The sequence below is a fragment of the Pezoporus wallicus genome, unplaced genomic scaffold (assembly GCF_028554395.1).
Source record: "Pezoporus wallicus isolate ANWC-B61680 ecotype Strahan unplaced genomic scaffold, APGP_CSIRO_Pwel_v1 contig_3017, whole genome shotgun sequence".
In the NCBI taxonomy this organism is placed as follows: domain Eukaryota; kingdom Metazoa; phylum Chordata; class Aves; order Psittaciformes; family Psittacidae; genus Pezoporus; species Pezoporus wallicus.
The window spans coordinates 1473474-1498075 of record NW_026638957.1 but is presented as its reverse complement, the minus strand read 5'-3'; the positions used below and the strand labels follow the sequence as shown (position 1 = coordinate 1498075).

General features: G+C 37.5%; 1 protein-coding gene across 5 annotated transcripts in view; it reads right to left on the bottom strand.

Moving 5' to 3' along the window:
• Window positions 1-641: 641 nt before the first annotated feature.
• The window catches only part of SPATA7 (spermatogenesis associated 7), a 40998-nt gene continuing 17037 nt past the window's right edge, over window positions 642-24602 (bottom strand). For all 5 annotated transcript variants that reach the window (XM_057413404.1, XM_057413401.1, XM_057413403.1 and 2 more), the window contains 8 exons: window positions 17590-17723; window positions 7948-8417; window positions 6805-6871; window positions 5109-5179; window positions 4057-4110; window positions 2650-2724; window positions 1894-1951; window positions 642-1273 (listed from right to left, as the gene is read on the bottom strand). In XM_057413404.1, the coding sequence (XP_057269387.1) occupies window positions 785-1273; window positions 1894-1951; window positions 2650-2724; window positions 4057-4110; window positions 5109-5179; window positions 6805-6871; window positions 7948-8417; window positions 17590-17723 (1418 nt within the window). In that variant the 3' untranslated portion in view covers window positions 642-784. The remainder of the gene's footprint in view (window positions 1274-1893; window positions 1952-2649; window positions 2725-4056; window positions 4111-5108; window positions 5180-6804; window positions 6872-7947; window positions 8418-17589; window positions 17724-24602) is intronic.

Here is a 24602-nt window from a genome sequence, read left to right as displayed (position 1 = left end):
CTTTTTCAGGCCAGAAAGCTGACAGGAGGTTAGGCGAAGACTGAGAGCAGCTAATAATGAAAAATGTCTCTTTCTACCTGTTGGTGCAAGGAGTAAGGTAATTGGGTTCATGGCTGAGGGCTGAAGAAGGAATGATCATCTGCCAGCACCAAACGAAATTCTTATGTTTGGAAAGCTACCTCTCCGCACTCACTCCTTATCTCACCCTAGGTAATGCAAGGAAAATGAATGTTTCTTACAGTCAACTTTTTTTTTCTTTCGCAGTAACTGTAAAACATAAGAACCTCATGCCTCAATGGGACTGAACATCCAACAGTGCCCTCTTCCAGGATGGACAAACAGTTCCAGGTATTTAGGCATGCTTTGATGTGGGTAAGTTGAATTCTTAGAGATGGAAAAATCTTGGATCTTTCTATCAGGAGCACAACTGTACTAGCAATAAATTTATTTATTTTAAATAAAAAACAAATATTTCATAACTTACTAATACAGCTTTCTAAAAATATACATCTAATTTCAATATTCTTAAAAGTTAATTCTTAGTTATAAAATTATAGACAAAATGGACAAAAGTTGTTTGATAACTGACATTTTACCCTTTAGAGTCTACATTAATAGGGAGCTAGATTAATGCCCAATTAACAGTATCCTACTAGAGAGATTTCCGCAGTATTTAAACAGGAATAAACTAAAAATAAACCTAATAATTTACTACTATTTACCAAATGGCAGTTCTCCACAGAACTAGCTCTATCCCTATTTAACAGCTAAGTTTTGGCTACTATTATGTATAGTCTTGTGAGATCCGAAGGGCCTTTGCAAAGCTTTCTTCAAGATCACCAATTTCCTCATTGGCTTCCAAACCACTGGCACAAGTAATCAAGTTTAAAGTTGCCTCACATGAAGGTAAAATGTCTCCATCTTCTTCAGATTTCATACAAGAACCAGACACTGCCCCAGCATCCATCATTTCAGTGAGATCTTCTGAAAAGTCATTCTTGCTCTGTGTCTCCTTTGAACCTTCCCTGAATGTTGGTGATTCGCATTTTTCTGGTTCCTTTAATAAGTCCATGGTCCCAAAGAATTCATCATTTTTTGTAGCTTTTCCTTGTCTCTGACTTTTACTGATAATTTCAAGCTCTTCCACTGTATCGAACTCTCGCAGATCCAGCGAGTCCAAGGCTTCCCAGCCTGTGTGGATGTGCTCCGCATCGCTGCCCGGACTGCAGCCAAGGTCTGCTTTCAGTACATTCAACAAATGGCGCATTTTGCTCTAAGGGGTGAAGAAAGAAAGGGGTGACACTCCTCCAGCCCCAAGGTGCCTGCCTTCACAGAACTCGGGGTTTAACTCTGACAGAACAAAAGGGAGGCTGCTTGCAGTAACTGACTGAATTATACATCAAGTGTCTCCAAACTGAGTTAATTATTGTCCCTTTTTTGTGACTCTGCCTGTGACTCTTGATATACTGTGATCTTTGAGTCTGCAAGTCTCATTTATGGAGAGAGATGCTTGCCACTGAGGATTCTGGTTGTTTTTACTGGCAAATACACCAGTGCAGGGTTGAAGCCACTGTACTTTGGAAACAGTACTCCACCTTTTACAAAGTGACAGGACAAGGTAGATTTAATTAGATATAAGAAAGAAATTTTTCATTGCGAGGGTGGTGAGGCACTGGAATAGGTTGCCCAGAGAAGTTATGGATGCCCCATTCCTGGAAGTGTTCAAGGCCAGGTTTGACAAGGCTTTGAGCAACTCGGTTTAATGGAAGATGTCCTTGCCCATGGCAGGGGGTTGGAAGTAGATGATCTTTAAGACTGCTTCCAACCCAAACCATTCTATGATTTTATGAAGATATATGCAAAGAGGGATAGTATTAAAGGGGCAGCACCTACCTCATCCAAACGGTTCTTATTTTCTTCTATGAAACACTCAAAGAGTTTTTCCAGAATTCTACAAACGAAAAATTAAATTACTCCACAGGAAGAAAAACAACTCTTAACAGATCTACATAAATTAATGCCCTTAGTTTTTAATTTTCATTTCTTAGCTGAATAGGACCACTAAGATTGTTTCAATTATGCCTGTGTCCTGGGTTCAGCAGTAGCAGTCATTTTTTCCTCCTTAGTAGCTGGTGCAGTGCTGTGGTTTTGATTTTCAGCCTGGGAACAGCGCTGATAACACCGATGTTTTTAGTTGTTGCTCAGTAATGTTTAGCCTGACCAAGGACTTCCTGAGTCTCATGCTCTGCCAGGGAAGAGGGGAAGCCAGGAGGAAGCAGAGACAGGACACCTGACCCAAACTAGCCAATGAGGTATTCCATACCACAGCACATCATGCCCACTATATAAACTGGGGGGCAGTTACCCGGAAGGGCTAGATCACTGCTTGGGTCGGGCTGGGTATCGGTTGGCGGGTGGTGAGTGGTTGTATCTCATGGTACATGGCAGCAAATCAAAGCAGATGACCCACAGGTCTTTCCTAGTTCCCCTTTCATACATAAAGCAAAAGACAAAACAAAAGCCAGGGCTAACTGTGTATCTCAATATTCTTAAATACACCTAAATGATTACTAAAGTCTGCTTCCTTTTCTTACTGAGTCCATGTGTTTCTGACACAGCACTACAAGTCTGAAAGCAACTGTAACTTACCTGTTAGAAAATAGCTCAAGGCTAAGAACTTCATTTGTTACTTCTTCAATGAAAGCTAAATATAAAAACTCTTCTCTGCAGGGAGAATAGAAAACCCAGTGTTACATGTTTTAAAAATGCTTTAAAATAGAGACATATTGCACAATGTAGGAGGTCCAATCACCTTTATGGGAAATATGATTCAGAAGATTGTATTATTTCTTGGCACCAGCTTCTATTTTTCTAAAAGGTAACTGTATCAGGACAAACTTTCATTCAATTTGAATAATAATAAAAACCCTGTGTAAAATATCAGACTATTAGAAAGGTCACTGTGGTGCTTTTGTGTTTATGCTCTTTCTGTTGTGGTATAAATTAGCACAGAGATCCTGAGTGAGGAAATCAGCAGATTTTGGAAAATGTTCAGAACTTGCTTTGCACTCCCAAAGAAAAGGGTGCTGTTGGGAAGAAAGTGTAAAATTGCAGTCTGATGCTCTAAGTAAAGGCTTCCAAAGAAGGTACTACAGAATCTCACTGCACCTGAAAATTACTAGTCCTCCAGTAAGCTCAGGAAAGCGCTTATTTTACAGCCATGGTTCCTTTCAAACAACTCTTTGATACACAAAATCCTTGTTAGTGAGAGATGTGGCTTTTACCTCTTTGAACAAATTTCTATTTTAATACTGCTTAAAGCCTTGTTGATGCCAATTGCTCCAAACTCAAGACTCCAAAAATTCAGAATTCTGTTTGGAAAACAACAAGGAAGAAACCCCCAGAAGCAAAGATTTCAGTGCTGTTTCTCTTTCACAGTGTCTTTCTAAATATCCCAAGGTATCCAGTCAAGCCCTAGCGAATCATCCGCCAGTCTTAATAAACAGAAAATAAAAAATAGGATATATCTTACATGACTTTAGTTAGGTAAAATTTGTCATCTAGCCTGAAGATTGTCATTTTGGTTCCCCCTACAGTAAAGGAAGTTACCTATAGGCAATCTTTGATACCTATATTAAATCCTTAGAGTTAGGCAAGAACAAACCTATCCTAAAGCCCAAAGAATAATAATAATAATAACTTAAACCTCTTCTAATTCTCACCAAATTTCAGAGCAGAAATGTGGTAAGAATGGTGTTCAACTTGGTATTTTATTTTTTCAATATTTGCTTCAGAGATTACAGACCAAAAAAGAACTGGAACTGTTTGTAATCCCTGGGCAAGAAGTCTATCTTTCTTCCAAAGTTACAATGAATTTTCTTCATTTTTAGATTCATGTGGAAATTTTAAACTCTTACGTAACAACTCAATCATGTTAATTCTACTGCAAACTGTGAACAACAGTTTATCTGAGTCCTCATTTACTGCATCAGTTTTGAGGAAGAGTTTCCAATTTAGTGTTGCAAACTACCAGAAGAACAGTTTAAGCATACTTACTCAGCCTCAATGGTCCTCCTTGCAGAAGACTGCTGAGAATACAACGGTGTCTCTCTAATCAGAAAATCAAAGGGTGAGAGACATTCTAAACACCTTTATATATTATCTTACATCTCATTTTCTTCTGGAGCTATGCTGTGCCATTACCCTGCTTCCTCTTGGGAAAAAAATCCACCAGAACACCCCCAAACCCTGCTCCAGTAGCAAAATCCACTGCTTACATTTATTCCTGAATTACACAGAAGCCTGATAGTGACTCCAAAGTATTTTAACACTTCACTAGATGCAGTGCTCTAATATCTGAAAGCCCTGTTACTTCAGATGCTATAAAGACCTCCATTACCCTAAGAGTGCTTTTTTTTTTTTAAACTCAGAGTGCAGCTTTTCCTCAGCTGAAAATGCCTTTCCCTGAAAGGACCAGAGAGCAAACCAGCAAGATGTGCATGATAATTAGACCAGCAATGAGGAGAATCGGGTGGTAGTCCTTCGGCTCTGGCCTGATTTCCAACACTGTTCTTGTACTGTAGACAGTATTCTGTTACAAAGCTTTACATTATCAGAAAAAGATATGGGAAATGCCTCTCATCTGCAGTTCTTGTAGATCATAAGATTCAAAAGGCCAGTTGTCTGGAGACCCTTTTTCCTGAAAGAAAATACCAACTGGAATGCAAATCCAATATAGTCAGTAGTACTAGTAGTACCACTGTAAGTAGTGCTGTGTAGTACTAGTAAGTAGTACTGTGTAAGAAATACACAACCTATAAGCTCAGATGTACAGAACTAACAGCTGTACTGATGTGCCATCGCTCCCACTCCTGATGAAAATACTCATATATTTCAGAGCTCTCTTCCTTAACTGGTTTCCCAGTGGAACTTTATCATAAGAAAATAATGAATTTTGAAGTTGGGAAAGGCCATTGATACATAAAAATACAAAGCAAAGTCCTGTGAGATTTCTAGAGAGAACCCATAGTGAAGGCTTATGGCCTAAGAAGCAGCTGTATAGAAAGCAAGAAGGCTTCAAACATTCATTCCTGCTCTAAATTAAATACCTGAGGAAGGAGTATGGAAAAGCAGCTATTCTTCTCTCAGGCTCATGCACAGTATATCTTCTATCTTCAGCCTACAACACAGAGATAAAATCTTTACTTAAGTGCAAGCACACAGCAAATTTTACCATTAAAATGAACCTAATAACGATCTATGATTAAACAGCCCTACAGATTTTGTGTATTTTTTTTTTTTAACTTTGGGTAAACTAAGACATATGGCAGCAAATGGTCATCGGTTTTGACATCCAAAATTTCACTGAGGGGCAACAAGACACGTGAAACATTATTCCTCTAACAAGTATGTCAAAGATGAATTCTCTAGAAGCCAGAGGGGGTCGATGGCACCAGCAGAAGTAAGATTTGGTATGCACAAGCAGGATCCAGCAGTCTAAATCACATCTCTGAAGCTGCTTGCACAAAACCGATGGAAAGTAAAATTGCTGACCACTTGACCTACATTTTACATGACAGTACTCTGATAGGGCTACTGTGAAGCTATGTGACTTACTGTTGTCACTTTTATGATAGCCAAAGTCAGATATGACAGTTTTGAAATGAAATCAGAAGCTCTTCACAAAACTGGAGTGAAGCCTTCCGACTAATCATTTAACCTTTTCGTAATGAGGTCAGATGCAGATCACTTCAGGTGGTCTCTCTTCTATTTTCAGTAAAGCTATAAATACATATTCTCTGCCACCCCTCCCCTCCAATGAATAAAGCGTAATTATTTGCCTTATTAAGCTAGAGATATGAAGAGTCTGATCCTGTAGCCTTCATTCAGGAATGCAGTCCACAGTTGAATTCAAGTATTTCTCCTATATTGGACAGGGCTGTTTGTTTGAGAACTTGTTTGTATAGTGGCTATAAGATAAACCACAAAGTAGGAACCTAACTTCTGATAAAACTCATTCATCCAAACATTAGTGCAAATTACGACAAAGTAACTTCAGATTTGAAGTCTTGAGAAATACTTCAGGTCTTCTGCCTGCTTCCCTCTGCCTCTGAAAGATGCTGATATTCCATCTCATCTTCAAAATTTAGTAATCTTAAACCACATGCTGAGACAAGTTTTGAAAGACCAAAAAACTAAGTTCAAGTGTCACAAACACTGAGCAATTCAAAGCAAAACGATTAATGCAAACATTTACGTGACAATGACAAAAGAATACTAGAAGCTGGTAGAATCTGAAGTAGTGAGATTTTTCATTAAGGCATTCCAGATATATTCAGCAAGACACAAAGCAAACAGTATTATGGATAACTTGACCGCCCCCTGGTTTGGGTGCTTCCTTACAGGAAGGGACTCCTTGTTTTCAATTCTTCTGTCAACAATATTTTGGAATATGTTATCTGATGTTAAAAGGAAGAAAACTAGTGTAAAAGAGGTACCTCCTACCGCTGAAAAATTATGTACCAATTACCTATGTCCTTAAGAGATATTTAAGTGATACTATAAAAACTGTTTCATTTTTAAATTTCATAATACAGTAAGTTATTATCTCTTCACATCTGCAGTATTTTTTCTTATCGTTTCCACTTGTTCTTCTGAAACTCTCTCTTTTACAGAACTTATGACAGTGAAGAAAAGGAAACTTAAAGCAGTTGTATATTGCTGTTGCAGAGATGAAGTGTATACTCCAAAATGATGGTGAAGGGTGTGTGGTAAGAGTACCCAGATTACTGACAGATGTATTACCTTCGACATGCTCTTCTGCTGCTCAGCCAGAACTTTTCTCTCGAATGCTTTTTCTGCAGATGGAAAGCTATAAAATTTAGAGATGTATTAGATTTCCAAGAAGGCTGCTTTCAAAATATGCAGGATGAGAATGCCAGTGCCACTGTGGAAATTTCCCATCAATCTGAATGGGACGTAATACCAAAATGCCCGACAGTTTAGAAAATTTCTGTCAGACTTCCACTAGTAATAAAACTAAGGCATGTTTCACTTTGAAGGATGACAACAGTCATACATAGGTGATCCATATTTGGCTGCATATTTACAGGGGATAGCTATACTACCCAAAATAATTGTTCAGAATTAAGAACGGAGCTGATCCTATACACTAGAAGTGCACCAGGAAAATGTATGACCCACAGCAAGAAAATCAACAGCTGCAATATGGAACTTAAGTTATCATTATTCCAGTCTTACAACATTCCCACTTTGTTTTAGGAAAAAAAAACAGAGTGAGATATGCAGGCACTAACGACACAAAGGGGAGATTTCTCTTTATGAGGTAGTATTAACTAAAATAAAACTGTTCAACTTGCTAAAGAGTTCAATGCAAGAGTAGAACATTGGTTCAGTATACAGTATTTCACATAGGACATCTGAAGGCATTTAAATTAAAATGTTAAAAAGATAATGAAAAGCTGCATTCAGGAGTTTAAAAAAATGGTTGCATGATGTATTCATTAATGATTTGGAAAGTATGAGACTACAGGGGCAGCAGTGCAGAACTACCTGCATGCTTATAAGTGGTTAATTCTTTAGAAGACAGAAAGCACAACTATACACCAGAGAAAGCAAAGAAAAGAGAGAGTGTAAAGATTATCCCTAGCAAGTGTGAGATCCTACAGTTCGCATTCAGGGGCACTTTGTATCCAATTCGTATAGATGAAACCAGTTGCTTCAGAGAGAGGACAACAAAATATGCCAGTGAAAAAACAGAAACAACAAATTCCATTCTATTTTTTGCTAAGGCACATCTAGAATAATTTCAGAATAATTATTCTGGTTTTATACAAATGTGAGAGCAAAACATGTTGCTTTTATGAACATATGATCTTATGATAACAACTAAATTGCAGTATCAAAATAAAGTTTTGATCTCTCTACCTGATCAGATCAGTCTGTGTTTGAGCTTCCACATGTTGCTTGCATTGGTTTTCAGTTTTCCTTTTCCTTTGAGCAGGATTGTAATACCTGTACCCTGACAGGAAAGATTTAGCATCTGATATTAAGATGTGTGGAGTAAAAGGTTTTCGGCTATGAGTAAAGAATTTAGAGTGCCTGTCTAGAAGATCCCCACTGCGTGCTTTGGAGTTGCTTCCTTGACGCCTCTGGTAACGACTAATGCTCACAGAACTATCAGAGGAACAACTGCACGGAAGTCCAGAGCGTTTTCTTGGTGTACTTGATGTACTGACACTTGAGTTAGATGTATTCCGAGAACCTTTTCTGGCATATGTTACTGGACTGGGGCGAGCCAAGCCATGCTCACTGTAAGGAGACAGCGCTCTCGATAGGTACTGTGCCTGCCGAGCACAGGAGAAGAGACCATCTTTGTCTTCTGCTTCCAAGAAACTCTAGAAAAATGAAAACAAGATTTGATTGCTTTGCAAGTTACCAGCTTTGCTCAAGTTGTTACTCCCAGTTATCACTGTTACCAACTTGGATGTATTTTTCTATGTAAAAACTTGCCATTTTTGTAAAATTAAAACTGGTTTCAGAGCAGCAATGTGCTCAGTTTACATATAGATGTACTTAATTTCAGGTGGTGGTACACAAATGGTATTACTGCTCCTGCTTCTTAACTGTTCAACACATTAGAGTTTAAAAATGTACCTCAACTCTCAGAAGCAAATTCATACTCAGTGTTAGTATATGTGGTGGTATGGCTAAGGTAAGATGTAGGCAGTGTGTGGTTCAGACTAAAAGCTACATAAATCTGTCCTATGGAAGGTGATGGGGAATTTTCCAAGACATTCCATTTCAGAAGGGCTGACCTTTACTAAAAACATTGTTTTAATGCCAGGGGTGAAGAAACAGCTGATAACATAAAAATCAATATTTGAAAACTAAGTCTACCATTCAGAAAGGCTAAAACATGAATTATTTGAAAAGACAATGCTATTTTTATCGGTTTTGGGGAAAAAAAACCCAAAACTAACAAAAAAAAAAACCAACCAAATTCAAACTTAATGCTTAAAAATTCAACATTATCCCTGAAATGTATTACGAGATCATGGCAAAGACAAGAAAGACAGGAATACAAACAAATCTAAGTGACATCTTAAGGGTATGTTGTTTTCCCCCTTCCCCCAAATACGAAAGAACAATTCAACAGAAATTTTATTTCTGTCAAAGAAGGAACTTTGAAAAGTTTGCAGCTTCAAAGCATAAACACCTGGACAGGGTATGTGCTCCAGTAAACATGCTGTACATTGTGACCCAAAAAGTTAGGAAGCATCTTAGCAAGACACCTGTTGTATATTCTTTTCCTGCCCTAGGACGCAGCCACCCACTGAATGTTCTGTCAGTGACACGTACACGTGACATTTAGAATCTCTGAAGAGAGCCATATATGTAGAATTATAAGATTAAACCAGAAACCCGACGGCAAACAGATTTTTTAATAAACTGACTAATTTCATCCACATGTATAACTATTTATGCAATTCAAGTTCTGCTACACACAACCGTATGATGGAGAAGAGAGAACTTGCATTGTGTGTACTCAAACTACCTAGAAGGACAACTCCCAGAGACAGTGCTTACACCTAGGCCCTGCAACAGTGAGGGAGACAACTTGATGATAGTGTTATTCCAGAAAAACTCATGTTGTTCTGTGCAATCACTATAATACAAGGCAAAATAACAGCTAAAATAAAACAACATCTGAGAAAACCCAATTTGAACCCAACAGGTAACAGATCCAAAATAATTCAGTAGTAACTAGCTAGATGTTTAAAAACAATTATTTTACTTTCCTTACACTCAGGCAGCTGATGTAGCTTCACATCAACAGTACCTACATGCTGCAAGATTTAAGAGAATGCATACAAGTACAGGTGTTTTCTCAGAAGAAAATTCAATTTCTAAGGGCAGTTGAGGACCAGATTTGTAAGAAACCTGAAGTTTAGGTTCAAACATAAAACACAGATTAATATGCTGATGCCCCTCCATCATCTGAACAAAGAACAGGAAGATAGGAGAGACCTGTACAGGCCATAAAGCTCTGCAGTGAAAAATGGGAGAAAGGGAAATTGATTTCTGTGTTTCACTCATCTCTATTATGCTTGTATCAAACATGTAAAGACTATTAAATAGAAACATTACATTACTGATGTCACTGAAGGAATAGCTCCCCTTCAGAAAGCCTGTGAAAGAGTGGATCCAGTATGATATGACTTAAACATATGCAATTATTTATGGCATACAACCCTAACTGCCAGTTGAGAAGATGCACCCAGCAACCCATCCTCATTTTACAATTAATCCATGTTGAAATTATTTTGAGACACTAACACCAAAGCATGGATTTGGTGGATTTCTGGTGATGCTTCACTGCCTGAGCACAATATAAACCTCAAGAATGCTACACTTCTTGAAAATAATCAGATGCCTAAGATGTGGACTGAAGTTGGATGTGTGATTTTCCCCACCAGTGGCAATCGACCGAATGTCAATAAAAGCAGCAGAATCAACTGTAAAAGAAAGTACCTGTGAGAATTCTGCAAGATTATCACTACTTGTGATACTTCTAAAGTCTCCTACTGGGAGAGTTAGGGAAGGGGAAAAACCCCAACCAACCACAGTAACCTACTAATATACAGTACAGGATAGTAATATATAGTATAGTGTCTTAACCTATATAATTCATAGTATATCATGTAAGTACATGCAGATTTTCTATGCTCTTACTGTATAAATGCTGCATTTTCTCATAACATTGCTACTTTTATTGCTTGCGATCTACACTATTCCCTTTTTCCCCATTCAGAACCATTGAATATTTTAAATTAAAACCCAAGATTATGACAATACATTCTATAGCACATAGTAAATGCAATTTATGGGAATATTAAAAAAAGGCAGATAGTTTACCATCAAAATTAAGTCACAGATCACACTGCTGTCATACCATATTATTTCCTTCACGATTCCATGCAACATTATCTCCTCCATCAGTAACACCTATCTCTGCTAGGCCAGTATCCCAAAATGTCCACAGCTGCTGATACCTAATGCAAAAAGGTATTTTTAGTTGGTTTTTTTTTAGTTCTCTCTTTTTTTTTTAGCTGTGCCAAAATAAGCCCTTCTTGATGGGTGTCTCATGTGAGCCAACTTCATGTTACTACTACAGCATAATTAAATGCTGAATTGATAACATGCATAACAATACCAAACAAATGCCTGTGTTAGCAAGCAGTATAATAAGGCTTACCAGTGTTAGTCTGCATATGAAGTACTTGCAGTTGCAGCTCAGCACTATAGAAAACAGGTGAGACTGGAAACTTTCTGAATTCACCTATACACATGTTCTGAAAAGTTAATTCATAGAATCACAGAATAGTGAGGGTTGGAAAGGACCTTAAGATCATCTAGTTTCAACCCCCCTGCCGTGAGCAGGGAAACCTCACACTAAACCATCTCACCCAAGCCTCTGTCCAACCTGGCCTTGAACACCGCCAGGGATGGAGCATTCACAGCCTCCCTGGGCAACCCATTCCAGTGCCTCACCACCCTCACAGGAAAGAATTCTTTCCTTATATCCAATCTAAACTTACCCTGTTTAAGTTTGAACCCATTACCCCTTGTCCTGTCATTACAGCCCCTAATGAATAGTCCATCCCCAGCACCCCTATAGCCCCCCTTCAGATGCTGGAAGGCTGCTATGAGGTCTCCACGCAGCCTTCTCTTCTCCAGGCTGAACAGCCCCAACTTTCTCAGCCTGTCTTCATTCCATACTCTTCAGTATGTATTATAAACAGCTTAATTTTTCTTATATACTTTTTACTCCCAGTGGCTAACAGTTCAGGGAGCTGCAAAATAAATCAGATTGTAGATGCATTTGTGAACATGTGATGATGATAATAATATAAAGTGATACTAAGCGATTACACAACTACATCTCATGAAAGCCACGTTCTATTTCTTGAAAGCAGCTGAACTGTTCATAAAACAAGACAAAACTACAGGGTAAATGTGATAATATCCTGAATTTAAGCATTCCTTATTTATGAGGACGCTTAGAGCAGTTCTTTTCTTCTCCTTCTCGAAAATATCATGAGTAGAACAGACCAAGAAGCTAGGTAGTGACTAGATAAAACTACAAACCCAAGTTGTATTTGTGTCAGTCTTGACATGTACTCATTTAAATACTGAGAAAGAAGAATGTCTTCTGAAGTCCTAACCCTGGGGTAAACCTTTACTGCTCAAACAGGTAGGCAGCTCAGCCTCTGGATACACAAAGAGTTATCAGTAACAAGGAATTATGCTGGTGACTTCAAAAAGATTTTAAGGCATGTCAGAGAACGCTGTTTGTCTGCAATGTGTCACCAAGCTTTCAGAAAATTATTTGTACACCTGTGTTGGTATGGGCATGTTAACTATAAGCAAGTATGTTCTCTGATCTGTATCTATAAAAGCATTATGGGGAAAAAAAGATGACAGAGACATGCCTGCAAAGATGCAGTAACACACTGATTGAAAGATCCTTAGCTCTATTCTTCAGACACAACCGAAAAAAAAATAAAACCCCAGGGAAATATCCTATCTTTGGATAGAAGCACTATCATGAACTATAACATAATTCGGAATCAAGAATCTCAAAACCCATCTTGCTTACCAATATCTATTCTATTGATAGATATTTTGAAGTTTACAGTTTCAACTCTAATTTGGGGTGTAAAATAAAAATCTACTCAATGACACATTTCAGCAATAATAACCCCCTTATAAAGGTTTCATAAATTAAGTAGTTATGCTTCAATTTTGTTAGTCACAAAACAGGGGTAAATGGACTATTACTTGCAGCAAGCTTGTATAAAGAGGACCCCTGAATCTTCATCAACCCTATCGGAGAGGAAGTTCAGTAAAGACAGATCAAAGCATAGTGCAGTTACCTGATGGGCAAAAGAAGTAAGATAAAGAATCAAGATTTCTAAGTTACTTTTACTTTCCAAAAGAAGTTTAGTTTTTCAACTCAAAAGCCTCTGAGGTATCACCTGCCTTTTAAAAAACAAACTTTGAAAAGAAAGCTCTCTAAATCTCTTTTTACATAAAAGGCCCAAAGACACCTCTCACTATGGTCACTGAAGTTACACTGAGATGAATTTAAGCCTTGAAATTAACTTCTTCTTGTATGAAAAAGTCTTCCAATAAAATAGATGGTTCATCTACCATCATAAAATCAGATCAGAGACACACTTGATGATACTGTCAAGATAGAGAAGCTGTTTAGTAATAAATGAGCATCTGATTCTTTTAACTTGAGACAGAACCATTTATAAGCCACTTGAGTACTCCTGTTAAGCGGGGTGAGTGCCTGCTCTCCACTGCCTTGACAGAGCAAAGGTCTCCTGTTGCAAGCAAGAAGCTGTCTATAGTTGCTGATCTTATAACCACCTTGTGTGTCATCTGTTCATAGAATCACAGAATAGTTAGGGTTGGAAAGGACCTTAAGATCATCTAGTTCCAATCCCCCTGCCATGGGCAGGGACACCTCACACTAAACCATCTCACCCAAGGCTCTGTCCAACCTGGCCTCGAACACCACCAGGGATGGAGCATTCACAACTTCCTTGGGCAACCCATTCCAGTGCCTCACCACCCTAACAGGAAAGAACTTCTTCCTTATATCCAGTCTAAACTTCCCCTGTTTAAGTACTAACCCGTTACCCCTTGTCCCATCATTACAGTCCCTAATGAACAGTCCATCCCCATCCCTGTAGGCCCCCTTCAGATACTGGAAGGCTGCTATGAGGTCTCCACGCAGCCTTCTCTTCTCCAGGCTGAACAGCCCCAACTTCCTCAGCCTATCTTCATACAGGAGGTGCTCCAGTCCCCTGATCCTCCTTGTGGCCCTCCTCTGGACTTGTTCCAACAGTTCCATGTCCTTTTGATGTTGAGGACACCAGAACTGCACACAATACTCCAGGTGAGGTCTCACAAGAGCAGAGTAAAGGGGCAGGATCACCTCCTTCGACCTGCTGGTCATGCTCCTTTACACAACTTGATAATTGAGAAAGGCAAAAGAGAAAATTCACACATACACAGGAACAAATAGGATCTATAATCAGTTTGCATATTGGCATCAATATATCTATTTTTCTATTCAAAACTATGTTCCTGTTACATTCTTTCCTTTTATGTGTGTGTAGTATACAATTGTATAATGAGGTATGTTTCTACTTTCATCAAATACTGGGATGTTACTAGTAAAGGGTGTTGCTGAATGTGCATATGGAAATGTATTAATTCAAACAATCAGCATGAGAGGCGACTGTCACTATGAAGCCTGAAAGGAAATCTGTACTAAGCATTCCTGATGAAAACATCTTTCTTTGGTGCTCAGAAGGTTCTTCTGCTGTCTTTAGTCACTTATATCTCTCATTCTGACAGGACTAATTCAAGCACAATACATCTTCAGAATTAATATCATAACAGTGTAATAAATCTTTAAATATAAGGCATTTGAGTAGGCAATTCACATAGCCATGCAGGTGTGCTGCATACAAAACCAGCGAGATCAGAAACAGTTAATGGTGTTTCCTAATCTGTATTTCATATGCACAAGCAGATGGTCATAACTGCCATTCTTAAGAAATCAAAAAAGTCTCAAAAAACAGGCTGAAAGGGATCTTAACATGTCAAGGCAATAGCAACCATATTTCAAACATGGTTAAAATACAGATATGGGTAATTAAAATATAGATATGGATATTCCAATATGGATAAAAGTTACCTCCTGTGGAGCAGCCTTCTTCCAACTGACTTTTAACATGGGTTACTTTCATTAAAAAATTTCATTAGCAGCCACAGATGCCTATTAACAGGATTATCTGAATATGGGATATGAAATACCAAGTCTTGCTCAAATCAGAGATTTTACTCATGGCTAGCCCAATCCAGGTTTTCTTGCTTCAGAGAGAAGTCATATGGACCTTCATACAGTTTGACCTGCTAACTCAGGTGCATGTTTAAAAACCCAACTCATCTTTTTATGGAAAAATAAAAAATTTAAAAAAAATAAAAATCTAGAGATTTGACTGCTTTCAATCCCTGGCAGTAGTTGGAAAGACTATGTACAGTGGCATTCTATGCATATTTGGTATTTTCCAGACTGTCAAGCAGCCTTTTCTGTTGTGAGAAAACTTAACAGTAATTCATTAAGGAAGGAGCATATATAAGTAATTTGATGACAGATAAATTAGTAGAAACCAAAACTGTACTTATCAATCCTCAAGCTATTCAGTCTAAATAAGCTTAAAAATTACATATTCACAAAACCACACAAAGTTAGCAGCCCTTTCAGAATCCGTATCTATAGTTTATCATCTTATTTTGATTAGCTTTCACATATGGTGTCAACCTTCATTATTACACTACATGGAAAGAAAGGAGCAGAAGAGAAGTACAGCTGTCCCCACCACATCTTATGCTTTCCCTGCCCCTCTGCTTCGCTGTGAGATACAAATCAGTCCCCTAAGTAATTTATTGCTAGTGATGCCATACAAAGACTGCTCCATTGTGCCATTTGAAAATAAGCCTGCTCCTCTGCTTCTCACTTAAGTCTTCTGCTAAAAGTATAGAAATGCATGCCTCAACCTATGGCTCTAGATGGAGTATTTTAATCACTGAGATCAAAATACCCTCGATTAAAATCTATGGCTATTTCAAAGAGTCAGTAATGAAATCTAGGTAACCACAACAGAAGTAAGTTTCGCAGTTCATGACATATTATAGCAGATTCTCACATTACAGTAGTTTTACATTTATAATTACATACAACAGATGAAGAAATCACTCTTCTGGTGCATTTAAACCCTTGTGCAAAAAAGTCAAACAGCAGGCAAGTCAGATTCAAGACACATTACAGCTGTTCAGTTTCATAGTTGCCTTAGTGTATAATAAAATACACTGACTATATCACAAAGGTTTTAAGAAATGTGTAACGTATTTATAATGTAGAGGAATTATTTTTACTTCTTTTTTGTTTTACCATGCACAAAGCACAGTCTCAATTGAAAACAGTTTCTGTGCTCTACTGCAGTATTAAAAAATAGTAAATGCAGCTATGTGAAAAATTAAAAAGATGGAATAAAGGCACCAGACCTATCAGAACGCATAAAATGTGAATGAATGCTGATGAATAAAGCCTTTTGAAAACATAAAATCAGGTGCATCCATTGAAGGAGTTAGCATGTATTTAGGCTATAATCTAGACATTGACCTTGTCAGAGTTGAAGGGTTATTATATTTTTATATATATGTATATGTGTGTGTATGTAAGTCACTCAAATTGATATACATTTTACAAGAGCCACATTTTATTAGACAATAAATTATTCATTATGAAGGTAATTTAACTTTTGTATTCTTACATTTAAATGCAACAGTGCAAAGCCAGGAGAAGTCTACTTTTCTTCCTTTTATTTTTATTTTTTTTTACACTCCTGAATGTTGTAAGATGCTTACTAAGCACAGGACCACATTCTACTCTGCCATTACCTCCTTGGAAACCTGGAATATTGCAAGGTTGACTGCTTCAAGTTTGTATTGAATCTCATTTCAACCCACAAATATCCTGATTCGACAAGACAATTTTTGGAGCAGTTCCACAAACAGAAGATGTATAATCAGCTTTTTCCTAACGGAAACAGTGACAGCAATCATATGATTACTGTGTGGTAAACCTCCTCTATCATATGCTTTAATAGGCATCCTTAGAATTTGTTTTCCAGCTGTCACCTATCTATATATCCTGATGGCTAGAGAAATACCCAAACTAGTCACACAAAGAAATTAAGAGTGAGTTTTCTGTGCTACCTGGAAATGTTCTCCAGCTCCATGAATATTTAAACAATATATGAAGCATTTGCTATTAAAAATCAACAGAGTAAACATCATTCTGCTTTAAGCTGCAATTGCTCCTTTATAGCACTGAACAAGAGAATGTAGGCTATTAGGCTATTTATTATTTGGAAATATGTACCACATATCTGGATGAAACGTGAGCCATAAGAAGTGAACCTATGTAAACAGACAGAAAAGCACTTTTTGATGGCTTAAGTACTATTTTCACTTTCAATAACTGCAATCTGAGCATGTAGTATACTGTTAGATATGAAATGTACTTCCAAAGTAGGACTTAGGATACAGAAAATAAATAAACAGAAGATTCCCAATTCTTCCACTGGAATAGTTAGTGCTAACTGCAGTTCTGCTTTAGGAAATGGTAGAAAGCTCTGGATTGAGAGAGGACATTAAAATTTCAGCTGAGATGAAAGCAAGCGAATTCAAGGCTAACTAAAGCCTGAATTTACCACAAGCACTTTTCCTCCAGATACCTGCCATCTTTGTCAGAAGGCCGAGACATTCATTTGGTGCTGGCACATGCATATGCCAGGAAGATCCTTGTCTATTTTCTGCTGCTTGAAATATGCCAGCCCTCCCACTAGAGCTGCTGCACAGCTGTCAACTATGGTAGGCAAGCACACTATGATATCTACTAAACAAAATTAAAGTATCTACCTTTCCAAAAGGGGATACCAGCAGCCTTCCGCTCTCTCTTGAGCTGGTCTGGGAGGCAGTTTTACCCACACTCATTTCCTCTTCACACCTGGCTATCTTCTTTTTCAGTTTCTCTCTTCTTTGCTGGTCAGCAACTTAGGAGAGAGATAAAGTTTGTCAGATCCAAACTCAAATATTTTTCTTTTTTTTTGTCCTACATGACTTAAAACAGAGAGGTTTCCAATTGCTCAGCAAAGTCAGACTATTGAGATGTGTTCCACCTCCAACACACAAAAATTATAAAAAGCTACCTCTATTCTTAGAATACCAGAGTATGTTGGTAGTTGAAGCTGTACCCTAGCTTCCCTGAAGTATTCTGATCTCAGAACTAATTCACCACTACACAGGAATTCCAAGATCAATATTGTAACAGAGTGTTCTGCTCAAAAGTTTGCTCTTTATTTTTTTTACAGATAGAACCCCTTTGACTGGTCTCTCATCCAGTTTCTCAACAAAAACACATTTACCGTTAGTATATTTGACATGCAAGAAATCCTTGCTCACACCATAGAAAAATAGCAAGTAGCCTCCCCAGTACAGAAATCCGTGGCAAAACAAGCAAGTTCATGTCAAGAACATAAAAAATGAAGGTGAACAGTGTAAATGTACCACTGTCAGATCAAGGGGGAAAGTGTTATCAGTCTACACTGCCCTGCAGTCCAAGGCCTTGTTCACAGTGCCCATGCAGCACAGAAGACAAGCTGGGTATCTATGCTACCAGGTAAAGAGAGGAGCACAAAATCACAGAATCATAGAATAATTAGGGTTGGAAAAGATGGGTAAATTTTCTGTGTTTGAGTTTACTATCGAGTTGGATATCTTGCATAATACAGTCCAAAGTTTTTGTATATTGTGAGCACCCAGGTGCCATAGATGAAGTTCACAAAGTTGAAAAATCCAAATAAGGCTGATGAAAACCATTAATAATTTCCTTTTCAAACGGGAAAGAAGAGGGTTTATATAAGCAAGTACACTTCTGAAGTCTGCATACACAATGAAACCCATTTTAACTGCTGTCTACATTTTTCATTCACTTAACACAGACCCATGTATATGAATGTTTTGATACAGACACAGAGACATAAAGGCCTTTGTGGATTTCTTCTCTGGTTTTGTAATGCATTTATATCATACTCTGGTAGGTAGAACCCAATCTGCATGTGCATTACTATACTTAACGTATGAAAATGTAAGTAACTTTGGGGATTGGTGTGGTACATTCTTCCAGAGAGCTGAGAACTACAGCAATCTGAGGACATTTAGTCAACCTTTAAAATACATTCATCTGTATACATTAACCCCACAGACATGTTAATCTCTAGCAATTATTTAAGTATGTGAATTCATTTTATTAAACATTTTCATCCTCTTTTAAACTAGAAATGAACGTTCCAGATGAAAAGTCCTTGCTCTCATCCCTCATGGAACTGATACGTAAAATATCAAGTAATTTCTTTTACGGCTGCTGGTTTATACAGCATATTCCATTAGGGTACTTACAATGCGAAGCTGCCATTATTACTGGAAAAACATTAGCTGAATTAAAATATGCCTTGCAACAGAAGAAAAAATTATACTGTACCATTAAATAATTAAAACTCAATATTTTTCTCCCTATGCTAAATTATTATTATATGGCTATTTTAAATTACTATTATTTCTAATTGCATTTGTCTAAAAAGTTAGACACAAGCACTCAAAAATTAGCTACAGGTTAGAAGCTTTATATGTTTGAGATAAATAATTATTCACAGTCAGCCAATAGAGCCTGTCTGTGTTTGCACATGCATGGAAGCTGCAATAACTCAAGTCTTGCCTACTGTTCAGGTAAAATGGCAGGTTGAAACCCACCTTAAGTGTTGAGTAAATATTTAAGGAACCAGTGAATGAGAGCTCTATGAAGCAAAAAAGCAAATCATAGACAAGTATGGGTGACTCATCTTGCAAGCACATGTAGCCGCCTGAAACAAAAACGTTCAATTGCTTAGGTGAAAAGTGGATTTGTGTAAGCCAAGACAAGCTTTATCACTTCACTGCATGTTCTACCTGCATATCACAGCTTAACAGGACTTTCTGGGTAAAATGCAAAGCAGTGTGAATATTATTGCAAAACTGAGTTCTTGCCCTTATTTTGCCCTCCACAGGATAAAGCCTGAGATTTAACACACATGGACAGACTCTGCCTTTACCACTGTTGAAAACTATCAAAGCCAACTAGTACAAACTACTACGTAAACCTCCTCCAGGACTGTATGCTAGCTATGACTCCTCTCAATTAAAGCATGGCTTGTGCCCATGAGTAAAGGAAGAACAGTAAGTACGCCAGTTAAGGCTATCTTTGCATATCAGAATGACCCACTGGGATTACTGTCACCTGTAGGGGAAATACAGTCTTTGCCTTGCATCAGTCAAATAGAGAGCTTAGATCAGCTAATCCATTAAGTGCATTCCAAGAGCTAGAGTCACTCATGCATATTGAAAGACAAAGCGGGCATATGCAAAACAGAATAGCAGAAAAATCCCAGTGGTGTACCAATCTTGTTGCCAAAATCAGCGAATTTTCAGGCTAGATCAGCTGTAAAAGCAAGGAACTGTGAAACCAGCCAAGCAAGAGATAAATTCTTCTTGAAAAGAGTTAATGCAGATGTAATCAGACAGCTGGGTGGAAGTTAGTATCGTCCTGAGGCAGTCAGCAAGTAACACAGACAGGGTATAGGTACAGACACAAAAACATGCATGCTGCCTACCTCCCCTTACTTCCCATGTCCTTTGTCCAAGCAGGGACTGAAAAATCAGTCCATCTGACTTTAGCCAGACAGAAAATGGTATCATACAAATAGCCTGAACCTTTGAGACACTAATTACAATACAACTGATAGGAGCTACGGCCACCATACGTAACCACTTGACCTGCAGATGTGAATATAGTATATACAGAAAGAATGAGAGTAGCATTCAGGAAGAAACAGTTTTAAAAGGGATGTTTTCTGTTAATTGCTTGCTCACTGCTGAAGATACCTTCTGCTTCAAATCAATCACTTATACAGCTTCTTTAGTTTTCAATGAGGTTACTTAAATATGACAAGAGTGCCCTTGGAATACTGCCACAGATTAGTGGCAGGTAAACACCAACTACATTTGTTAACAGATACTTAATTTCACTGCAAGTCTTTTTTTATACATTTATTCCAAAAATGTATCATACTTGTAGAGTTAAACATGGGGAAAGTTCAAGATAATAAGTTCAAGAGAGTTCTTGTGACAAATAAAGCAAAAAAGAAAACCACTTGGTTTTTTCCATCACTCTAAAAAGGGAAAACTAAATGTTTAGGAATAAAAAAATACAGGCTATAGATCCAAATAACATGAGTCCTTTTTAAAGCCTTATTAGAGACTTTAATTATATCTCATTAACTGTGCTCAAAATCACCACAAAGATTTACAGTAAAGAGAAAATATATTAGAATATAAACAGAGCAATGATTTTTATATATCAGATAAATTCAGACTCTGTGAAACTAAATTCCATAAATTACTGCACCCACCCCATGAATCTGTTTTCTTAATTCTGTTGTGAGTGGAAGCACAAGGAAGACTACGAATTTTAGAAATGAAACTGTAGCATTCTCTATAAAGAGCTACCTATAAAACATGGATCAATCTGTCATAGAAGTAACACTTTCACCTAGGCAAACAACCATTCCACAAAGAGCACACCACACTTTCAAAGCAGATATGACATTGTTATAGTTCCCAGTTAGGATGCTCCCTCTATGGGCTTGATTCTTTTTTCCTTACGCCTAGGCTGCAGCAGCATTTCTAGACACATATTTAGAGTTATGAAACAATGTCATACACCCGGAAGAAATAAAATAATCATACATACCACACTCCTAAGCAGCTTGAAAGCTCTGCGCTTATAAAGACAGTGCGATTCAGAATGCTAGTGGTTGCCCTTCGCTTTGAATTTCCAATCTCTAAATTTATCTTATGTGACATCACAGTACAATTGGCAGTTAACCTTCAAGTTATTTCATTTTTGATGTAAATAATCAATGTCAGACAATGAAATACTAAGTTAGACTTAAATTGAGTTCAGCTCGCAGAACAATGTATCTCAGAATTGTCCAACACCAAGCATTTCTCCATTGTGTTATTATATCAGCTATTTTTGCAAAAACACACTTATGGTTATTATTTCCCTTATGAATTCTCTTAGATAAACAATGCAAACATTAACCTCATTTCTGCTCAGCTTGAAGTGCCTGCATACACAATTAAAATGTTCAGTGTACCGGTGGTATTACTTCTGCAAGCAAGCTCTTCCTTTTGTAAGAATTTTTACTATCAGCTTCCTAGCGCTATATAAATCTCCCATCATTTAAGCATCTGCGGTGAAATCTCACCAAATGCAAATTGAATTTGCCATTGGGTGTGAAATTTGGGTTTCTCGTAAGTCTAAATCTAAATTTCTTAACGCAGAAATTTTAATTCTCGTAACTCTAAGAGACAATTCTGCAGTTCTTCACATGCATTACCAGCAGCACTGCTTCATCAAATCAGGGAGGAATCACCACTATAAAAGCTGACAAAGGATTTATTAAGGGTTTGGTTCTACAGCCTTGCTTATATCAAGTAGAAAATGTCTGTATCACGGTATGTACTTCAGGAATGTGATCCTGCCTGGCAAAGCTACTAATGACAAAATCTGGCCATTGTTAAAGCTTGGAAATAAAGCCTAACAGTGAGACATAAATCCTTCAGAGGAATTTCAGGAGAGGCTGGAAGAATAGGATTATTCCAATTCCATCTACATCTGATCCACATATGGGGTCCTCATCCAAAAGGTATCTTGTAGATACTTTTGTCAGCCAATATATTTTATGCTCCTCAGTTATAGAGGAAAATGGTATAAAACCAACACTCCCCACTCCCCAGCAGACAGACGGTTAAAGTAGGTAAATCTAATTAAAAATCAGAGACACGTTTTCAATAATAATGATTAACTTCTGAAACAACTGCAGAAGGAAATCACATTTTCTCTATTTCTTGATCTTTACAGCTCAAGACTGCAGGCCTTTCCTGTCTATGTGACTTACTTATCATATTCAGTATGGTTGTTGAGTTCCATATTAGGACAACTGGACAAAATTTTTGGTCTGCTTAATTCATGGTGTCAGACTAGTTGATCTACTATCTATTTGCAACTACAGACTATGAAAAATGTGGTTCTGATGTACTGAATACATCTCTAAAATTAATTACCTCATAAAAAAGAAAGAAAACATTTCTGCAGCAAAACTTTCAAGTAAATAACTTCTACAAAAAGAAAAGAGAACTAAGTTAAAAGTGCAGGCTTATAAAGATTTTTTTTATACAGTGTGTTTTCTTGCTCTCAAAAAATTCATGCTTAATAAATATACTAGAACACCTTTCTAAAGACATACGTGAACTCTGAAAACATACATGTTACAACAATTTGAGTGTTTGACTTTAAGAACTTTCATCAGTTGCTTGTAACTTTAATTTTCAGAAATGCATATGGAAGGACAAGACTCAACAGAAAAGCTAAGAATCAAAGATGGGAAGATTTTGTGAAAGGTTCCTGTAAAACAGCGGCTACAACAAAATATGTAAAACAGCTTTTCATAGATCTTTGCTTTTCATAGCATAAAGGGTAGACAAATATAATGTAAACTATGTGATCAGAGGAAAAATTAAATACATAATTATACAAGAATATATAGTTCTTTATATTTCTACTTGAACCTAACCCCCTCAATAGTAGGAAAACAGCATTACTAATCAGTATGAATTGTTGTCTCTCCCATCCCTCAACCCCTCCTTTCCCTTCCCCCTCTTCCCCCCAAGTATTCAAGATCCGTAATGCTAAAATAGATTTCTGGTGGGTAACTTCTCAGAATAATTTTTTTGTTTCTTCTCCACCACCCCACCACCCCACCTCCTTCCTCAGTATCAAAGAGTCCTGCATTCCCAACCACACTAATCACCGGGTTCAGCTTGTATGCCCTGTTGGAAAACCTCTAAACATATGGGTTGAAAAGTTAGTACTGTCAGAAACCAGGCATGTGTAGCAGCAGCTGTCTTACTTGGCATAGCTTTTGTCAAGTTTTCTGGCACAAATTCCACAACCATAGACGTCTAATGGCTACTGGTATCAATCAACATGCTTGGACTAATTCTGAACATAGAAGTTTCACATTTCAAGAAGTTTCACATTTTAACAACTATTTTAAGTCAGCAAGGCTGATCTAATATACAAGAACACGCTCACTGCTAGCCCAGTGGCATGGCAGCTTGCCTACTTTGCTGCCAGCTAAGATACCAGGAAAAGAACAGTGGAAACTAAATCCACTTTAAGGACAGAATACATTCAGTTGGCCAGACACTGCCAACTACAGTATCATGTTTAATTCTTAAACACTAATGACTGATTCATGGCAACAACCCCAAAGGGAAATATTCACCTGCTACTTTAGCAGTACGTGAAGCACATTTTCAGGGGGTGTTTTTTTTTTAACACTATCTGCAGCAATTCTGATTTGTAACTCTACGGTATTAATAAACCATAGAATTTGAAACTGAAAACTTACCCCCCCTTCCCAAATCTCTTTTGAAATAGAGGGGGAACAGAAACCTTATTTGGGATGAATTAAGTAACAAGACAACGAATACAAAGAGAAAAAGGTAATAATATGCTTCAGCTGAGCAAACGACAGGTACTGAACTACTGGAAGAATAAAGCTGTAAACACTTCAGCCTCAGTGACACTAGAGATTCTGCCAATATTCAGTCATATTGATGCTGACACTGTGCCTGTGTAAATCGTGTGCCCCACCTCCAGCCAGAAAACAGAAATAATTTTGAAAATATTCTAAAAATCCTTTTCCTTTCTTTATTTCTCAATACATTTTCCATACGCTCATTGTGTGGAAATGACAGCCAATGGTTCA